The 8,155-nt window shown below is 38.2% G+C and overlaps 2 protein-coding genes across 2 annotated transcripts in view; both read right to left on the bottom strand.

Annotated features, from left to right (window-relative positions):
* LOC104961640 (kelch domain-containing protein 10-like) overlaps nt 1-482 on the bottom strand; it is a 5,704-nt gene extending 5,222 nt beyond the window's left edge. Inside the window, exon 1 of the mRNA XM_010789967.1 lies at nt 477-482. Coding sequence (XP_010788269.1) covers nt 477-482 — 6 coding nt within the window. The remainder of the gene's footprint in view (nt 1-476) is intronic.
* LOC104961641 (putative cation exchanger C521.04c) lies at nt 454-8,104 on the bottom strand. Its single transcript, XM_010789968.1, has 14 exons — nt 8,083-8,104; nt 6,036-6,179; nt 5,831-5,937; nt 5,607-5,715; nt 4,965-5,081; nt 4,825-4,886; nt 3,903-4,055; nt 3,174-3,365; nt 2,977-3,076; nt 2,148-2,289; nt 1,877-2,060; nt 1,489-1,588; nt 695-816; nt 454-598 (listed from the first exon to the last, which is right to left on the bottom strand). Exons 1-14 carry the CDS (start codon nt 8,102-8,104, stop codon nt 563-565), a joined length of 1,590 nt encoding a protein of 529 aa, XP_010788270.1. The 3' UTR covers nt 454-562.
* Between the last annotated feature and the right edge of the window lie 51 nt (nt 8,105-8,155).

An 8,155-nucleotide genomic window follows, 5' to 3' on the forward strand; every position in this document is an offset into this window, starting at 1 on the left:
CAACTCACGTTCACGAGGCATCAACCTCCAAAACCCTTTCGAGGGCTACAAGAAACGAAGTGAGTAGCCTACAAGATTGAAGCTGGTCAGATAACGAACGAGTAAATGAAAACAGAATGAGGCGGAGAAGTGTGTGTGTGTGTGTGTGTGTGTGTGTGTGTGTGTGGTGTGAGAGAGAGATTAAAATAGCCCAATTGATTTTACAATAAATAAACATAGAATGTTTTTAATTGAATAGTAAAGGGGTTTAACGTTAGTGGCAGGTTGTGTGTGAGAGAGAATAAATAAGACAGCCCAATATTTTAAAAAAAATCGATAATATCTTTTCGCAACTTTCCCGCATATTTCCCGCAACTTCCCGCAATTTCACCGCATAAAATCGCAAAAACCCCGCAAATTTAATCGCATAATCAAGGATTTTTGCCCGCGTTTTTCTGGAGGGTCTAGAGAATGTGTGGCAAAAAACAAGCAAACACGGACATTGTGGAAATGTTAATGGTGTCAGGGTTTTAAATGCACCAACAAGAAGAGATGTTATGAAACAAGACTTAAAAAATATATCTTACTCCACATGGTTGCGGAACAGTGTACCATTGTTCTGTTGGAAAAAAATTAAAAGCACATTATACAGTGGAAGTAAGTCATATATGTTTTGTTAGGATGCGCTGGTGAGAATGAGACTTCTAATGCTGACCAGGTCGTAGTGGCAGTTGTGACAGACAAACGCCCCGCTGCTGTTTCCTCCAGAGGAGTTGGTGCAGGAGTCGCACACCAGACTTCCATAAGCCTTGGAGAACAGCGTGGGGGCAAACACACCTGCCATGGACAGACGGTGTGTGACATTGGTAAAGCTTTTATATTGCATTTCATTTCAATTTTAACAGACAGAAACAGGGTGTAACAAACTATGTAGCTGGTTCTGTTGCTGCCACATTTGGTGTAATGTGTAGCTGAATTTTTGACTGTTGTATGAACTTGTCATTACTGAAATAACCTCCTGATCTCTACTTTATCTATTGAATAAATCAGAATATGCAACTTTCTACAATTGTTCATGTTAAGTCTGGTTTATGGGTATGGTATTAAGGAAAACATGTGCTAATTTATTAACCCTTCAAAAGCTAACATTTGGTGTTTTACAGCCACAATTTACATAGTTTTTGTTTGATCAATTCATATCCACTGCAGAAGTATGTGAAGAAATTATGTAAAAATGTGTATACTGTAGCATTTATTCCAGCAAACAGGCTCTGCAAGTGTTAAATGTAAAACATATACAATGAAAAGGGTTTTCTGCTGGCAATGTAGAGTAAGAGCCAACAGCTTCTCCAGCTTACTAAATGTGTACAAATCATTTTGTTAGGTAAGGGAGGCCAGTTCCATAAAGTGGTTTGCATGTAAAAACACAGCAAGAAAAGAGAAAATTGTCTACACTTTCAAAACGGTTACAGCCTAAAGGTACAGGATACAGTGTGTGTAAATACTTGCCTCCTACAGAGATGAAAAGCAACGCAGCGCTCACTCCTGTAGAGCGACTGTTGAATCTTTGCTCACTGTGTTTCAGTCCTCCGATTATCATGCAGACGCCCTGAGAGAGAAAAACAAAATGAGGGCCTAAATTCATACTACACGTGCTGTATTGGTGGTGTGATATGAAAGGGACTCTTGTCTCCATTTTGATTTCACTGATTGCTGAAATGATACAGTATTAAAAGAAATAAACGTTTTACTGTTGGTGAGGCAAAGGTCTTTTAAAAAAGGCAAAGGTTTGTTGGTAAGCTCTCCGTTTACATTCTTAAACTGGCGCTCATTTGAAATCTTTATGTTTTTCTTGAGTAAAAGCTGCAAAATGTGATGTAAATGCAGGAAGGCTCACAGGGATGAAGAGGATGCAGCCAAGCAAAGTGCCAGTCAGCGCCGCTTTGACGACCTCCTGCAGACACGGGTTGGCTGCCCGGTGACCTCTGAGCAAGGCTGTGATGTAGAAGGTCAACTCTGTGATGGAGCCGAAGGTGGCGTTCACTACCGCACCCACTGCAAAGTTACTCTGAGCTGAGATACTGTCAAAAATAATAAAGAATTTACATCAGAAGGTGCTATTTAGGGAAAATCTCTTTGTGTGTTTCAAAGTGATGAAACCAGCTCACCTGGCAATGCCCATACCGATATAATAAGACAGAGGTATGATGGAGCAGATTGCTATGGCAAACTTGACGTCAGAGCTGGCATACTTGTTTTCTCTGTCAATATATCCAATCACAATGGCAACTATTACCAGAGGCAGGAGGTCTGAGAAGGCGGTTAAAGGTGTTAACAGGTTTTCTTATGAAACTAGGAATGCTCTATTGTGGCATACTAAAAAAATAAGAATAACGATTATTTTTGGTCAACATTGAGGGTAGAATTATTCTCTGAAAAATCCTGTGTTTTAAAAAGAAAACTGTTTTAATTTAAATCATGGTTTTTCTTGAACTTTAACGTTTATTCAACTGAAAAACCAATTTTTCAAGTAAAAAAACTCCCTAAAAACATAATATATATATATTTAAATACATAATATAAAAATAATAATAAAAAACATACAGACAACTTCTAATGTTTAATATTTTAATATCTAAAATAATCTATATTTATTAGTATATTTGACCAAAATAAATTAGATCAAAATTATGTCACATTGCACTGCCACAACATAAATTCACATAAATTACATAACTACATAAATTCAGCATTTCGGTCAGCTATATTCAACATACTCCAGTCAGTGTCTCAGCAAGTACAGGCAGAAGCCCCCGGCTTTAAAGGAAGGGCACAGGAAATATAACGCAAGAAAAACCAAAGCACTATTGCTAAACAGCGGTACAATAATTGTTTAATCCCTATAATCTTTTTCTTCATAATGAAAACAATTGTAATTGAAAAAGTAATTCAATAGTACTAAGATACTGACACATATTTCACACCAGTAAAGGATACTGACAGCGAACACATTGATCCCATCAACAGTGTACTTGTAGTAGTACCAGTTTGTCGCCTGGTAGCAGCACAGCAGTGCTCTGGTCTCATAGATTTGATGCTAAGGATCAAGCAAAATAAAAAGTGCATTCAACCAACACTGCTAACATCTCCAGGTTGATGTGCTGTGGGTGATAAATATTACATATTTGCCTTGCCTTCCTCTGTGTGGAGGAGGTGACAGAGACGTCCTCAGGAGCCAGGAGAAGGATGACGCCCAGTGTCCGTGCGTTCATCTTGCTAACAGGGATGGTGAAGACCAGGATCCAGGAGATGAAGCAGGCCAGGGAGTGGATTACAACTAGAGGAGGATATCCCAGCAGCAGCCACACATAGGTGGAGAAGCGATGCTACACAACAAGGGAAACAAATATCCTTCAACTGATGTGCGAGAAATGAGTCATTCATAAACAGGGCCTGAAATGACCTTGTTGCTATCCAGACGCTGTGGCTAGTAGATTCCCAAAATTACTAGCCACTCTGCATTTTCAAAAGCTACAGTATTGATGTTGGTAAATAACATTTTATTTGATCAAAGTTGACTATATTTACAAGCCTTTTCAATCTAAAGGATCACTGTTTACCCAGACATCAAGACAACATTAAATGTAATGTAAACTCTGCAGTTAAAAAGATAAAGCTTTGACAGTGCTGTGTGTAAAGGGAATTTTTGTATTTTTGTAAAATGGTGCAGGGCTGTAAAAGATTTATTGAAAATATAGAAACTTAACTAAAAAAAACAAGAAATGTATGCAATAGAGAATTTATTATTTTGTCTTATCCAATCAATTCATAAAAGTCCATGCCCAATTCAACCTGTAATTGTCAGGTGGTGTAAAAGATTAGCACCGTGTTCATGTGCTGTTTCTATGTGAATTTGAAGTTACCCAGTAGGGAGTGTGGAGAGGTCGTCCTGGCAGCTCTGGGACCGGCCCGTCTGTGGGGGACGGCAGCAGGACTGGGGAGTCATCTTCCGTCCGCTCCAAGTCACACTCACAGTCTGGCGCTTGCTCACAACATATCCTCAATGTTTTTCCAATCTGGATGAACACAAATAAAGTTGTATTTTGTGTTCGTTAGAGCACTAACTTTGCATTAGTAACATTAAATATGGTGATTGATCCTTACTGGATGACTGATTTTATTTCAAGTAATAAATCCGTTGTGTCAGAAAGAAGTTAACCTTTTCTAAAGCCTAGGTGGAGTCTTCAGATTCTGTGTGTTGGAGATATATATCGCTTTATATTATTTAATACTTAAACATTTGTTTTCTTGCTGTGATTGTTTATAGTAAATGTATTCTTAGTTATTAAAGTAGTTTCTATGCTTTTATTTTGAAGGCATGTTTGGGCACTGGGTGATTAGAGCACCTGGTGTAATTGTATATATTGGAGACAGGTGGTGGGAGTAGAGCACTAGTAGGCACATGTTTTTTTAAGCCACAAGAAAGGAAGCCATAGGAAAGACTAAAGGAAAGAAAGATAGGAAACCTGCTCATTGTGCTATGTTAATGATATTGGATCATATAATACATGCACAAATGGAGATTCTTGTCTTGACGTGGATGATCATTGCCCTGCGTAAGATCCGCTAACTAGTAGTTCAGCGGCAGTGTTATTTTGAGTTAATTATCTGTTTAATTCTATATGATTTTGGACGCTACATTGTTTTATCTGATCAACAGGCCAAATAAATCCCATTTACAGCGCTTTAATATCTTAAAATGTGAGGATATAGATGTTTGACATTAATGCTTGATAAAGAGAAAACAGCGGAACATCTCAAACATAAACTGAACCCAAACTGTACCTCATGGATTGACTTGCCGAAGGGCCACAGGAAGTAGCAGGACAACTTCAAGCAAAGCTTGCCTTAAGAGTGAGAGAAAAGATGCATGTACTGTGTGCATAATAAACAATAAATGTATCCATGTTGAATGGCCCACATACCATAGGGTACACCAGTGATAGTGATGAACATAAAGAGGCCAATCAGGAAATAGGCCAGAGAGATCCACCAACCGAAGAGAAGCACATATGCTACGTTACCACAAGTGATGAGATGACCTAACACCAAGACAAACAAAATCAATCAATGAAAGTACTCGCTTAGATCTTATTTCTGTGGTTTTTAATGCATGTTCTCTCAGTAATAATTACAATATTGTATTGGTTGTGTTAGATGCTGAGATCTGGAGATCTGGCTGAGACAGTGTCATCTCATAACGCCTGTTCTTACACTACATAACTCCTGTGAGAAAAGTGTAAAACTTTACAGCACTTACCTAATTTTGTTGAAAAAAATGTATCTTGGTTTTTCCTTTTGGTGTCCTCTGGGTAAACAGCCTAAACACCCAGGAGTTTTCTGATGAACATAATCTTTACTTGCTGCTTATCAATATGGCTTTTTTGTGAGTTTAGGACTGCTTTCTATGCAGCACTGCAACAGCATTAGGCTTTTGGTTTTGTAAGTCACATAGCTAAACTGTTGGCTTGTTTACAACACATGTAATTGTCTTATCAATCATTTCCTAAGTTGTGATAAACCTGAATCATCTTTGCATATATACACAGTGAGCACAATACCCCTACCTGAATATGGTTTGATGACGTTCAGTTCAGAGTAGAGCTCTTTCACAACCTCTGACCTGACTTCAAATGGACGCTCCGTCACGTGGCTCTTCCACTTTCTGAAACCAAACTGACACACACACACACCAAATACTGAGTTTGTGTTATGGATTGTCCTGTCAGTTGTGCTGCACTCAAACTACTTTGATTTGCGTAGAAAAGACAGTTGCCTATAGACGTCTTACCCTATAGTTGTTGACTAGTTTGTTTGCTTCTACTTCGTTTTCCGCTCTGATGGTTCTCTTGCTTTGGATCTCCTCCCAGCTTTCATCGTAGGCATGATGACTCTGACCTAAATTGACAAGCAACAAAATGATGAATATATTTGTAACTAAAAAGAGGCATTGCGGTTACTTAAAAAAGAAAAAAGTGCTGGTCCGCATTACTTACATGTGTGTACAGGCATGCATTTAGTTGTGCACAGTGCAGGACATATAGAGTGATTTGTAGATGGAGTGTCTGTGGGATTTGTCAGTCGGTCGTGGAACTGTTCATGATCGAGACTGGCCTGGGGATCATGCTCCTGTGGAAGATCTGCAACACAAAGCAACAAAATATTTAGATTGACAATGGTAAAATGTTTTATGTAGTCCCAAAACAAGTGATTCAAATATTTAAGAACTATTACATTGACTTCTTCTACCCAATTGAAAAATCTATAATAATGTAGGTCTGTTTTCTAAATCATACTTGTGTAAAGTTGCATATTGGATGAAGACACCACACTCACTGCTTCCAAAATGATTGCCCCTCCAAACCTCAACCAGATCCATCACATGCATCACATGACCGTGGCCATCAATTTCAATTTCATATTTATTTAAGGACATTTAACTAGAAGCCATTGCAGCAATAAATGCATGACTACACTGACTGCATATATACGTGTTAATGTATTTAGTTGTGTACAGTTCACTGATAACAAACTTCACCTCAGGGGCAGATATTATTTTGTTCTATTCATCTATCCATCCATCTTTGAAGTGATTACTGCCTCTGACTGCCTGACAAGAGCTGGATTTGTTCTGCGGAGGAACCAGAGGCATGACTGCAATTAAGCGAAGGGTAGAAATTGCCCTAGGTCATTCATTAATGCTTTAATTTCCAGGGTTGGTCTCTGAGAATATAAAGCCTTGATGAATTAATGCATACAGACAGATTGTCTGACCTCATGAGACAAGCAAGCAGAAAGATTTGTGACTTCTCCTTTAAAGCTGCTTAAAACAGTGCCTTCACAAGTTTCCTCTTTCTGTTTTGGTATTTGCTTCCTGTAGAACAAATGTAAAAAATACCAGTGTTAGCCATGCAAGGATGCATTAGTTGTCAGAAGATATAAGAAGTCCTATGTAAACTCATTATCATTTATTAATAATAGTTTTGTCCATCTCCTAAGGTTCACAATGAAGAATCAAGATTAAAAAAATAGGAAAGGAAGCCACTAGTCAGATGTTTCATCAGAAGCATCAAATCATAAAAGACATACTCTTAATTTGGTTGTTTATTATAACCTAAAAAAAGACATGCATTGTTATTGCATATTCATTCAGGACATCATTCATGAACTGGGTAATTAGTGCGAATGCTGTGCAATTAAAAAAAAATTAAGCAAATAAATTATGTCTCCTTTAAGGCCCATTGTAAATTCAGCCTGATCTTTCGTCAGAGCAGCAGCTGCACATCTTTAGTAAATCTGCCAAAAATGCCACATTATTCACCCGAAAGTACACAAACAGCAGACTCAGACGCTCGTCAGGGTCCTGACATGCTGCACGCGCTTTTAAACTATAGTTAGAAATGTAAGAAGTTTATCTCTCATTCAGATAAATGGAAAGGCTCTCCTTTCAATGCACATCTCCATGGTAACCTTTGATCTCTGCACACAGGTGTTTGATAACGTCGTCACCATGGTAACCTTTAAACTCTGGACACACACACACACACACACACACACACACACTGTCTCAGCCTAATCTCTTCTGTCTGATGGAGACTTCAACATGTTCCACATATTTTATACATTATTGGTGACGTATGGCACTTTTCACATTGAACATGTGCTCTTTTATTAAATAAACTAAACGCTCTCATTTTAAGTTGTGAGTTTAGTGTTTGTGACCCTAAGAAACACTGATGCATTAATCAATAACAATAGTCCACAGCTCCTCTCTGCTTCAGAGGATTTAAAAAATATATATCCCAATGCCACAAAAATGCATCAGTGACGTGGTTGAAATCTTGTCTCCAGAAAACAAAAAACTGAAACAACCGGTATCAGTGACTGTGTGTTTGATGTGGCTCTTTGCAGTAACATAGAACAAATGTAGGCTCTTAACCTCTGACTGGTTGGCCACCCCCTGTAATAGAACCTTCATTGTCTAACTGCTGGGACAATTCCCTATAGCCAATATACCTTTTATATTTTCTACTCTTCACTTACTTTTCAGCATGTAGGTCGGCATTGATATACAGAGCCGTACAAAGACCTTGTTTATATTTGGCATCATATTGTG

This window comes from Notothenia coriiceps, unplaced genomic scaffold, assembly GCF_000735185.1.
Source record: "Notothenia coriiceps isolate Sejong01 unplaced genomic scaffold, NC01 NC01_scaffold00033532, whole genome shotgun sequence".
Classification (NCBI taxonomy): domain Eukaryota; kingdom Metazoa; phylum Chordata; class Actinopteri; order Perciformes; family Nototheniidae; genus Notothenia; species Notothenia coriiceps.

Bases quoted from the DNA above. Each gene is read 5' to 3' on its own strand.
- LOC104961641 (XM_010789968.1), bottom strand. From the start codon at position 8,104: ATGCCGACCTACATGCTGAAAA. The intron at 5,938-6,035 runs GTAAGTAATGCG...TTGTCAATTTAG, and splicing joins ATGCATGCCTGTACACACAT to GTCAGAGTCATCATGCCTAC. The intron at 5,716-5,830 runs GTAAGACGTCTA...TGTGTGTGTCAG, and splicing joins AACTAGTCAACAACTATAGG to TTTGGTTTCAGAAAGTGGAA.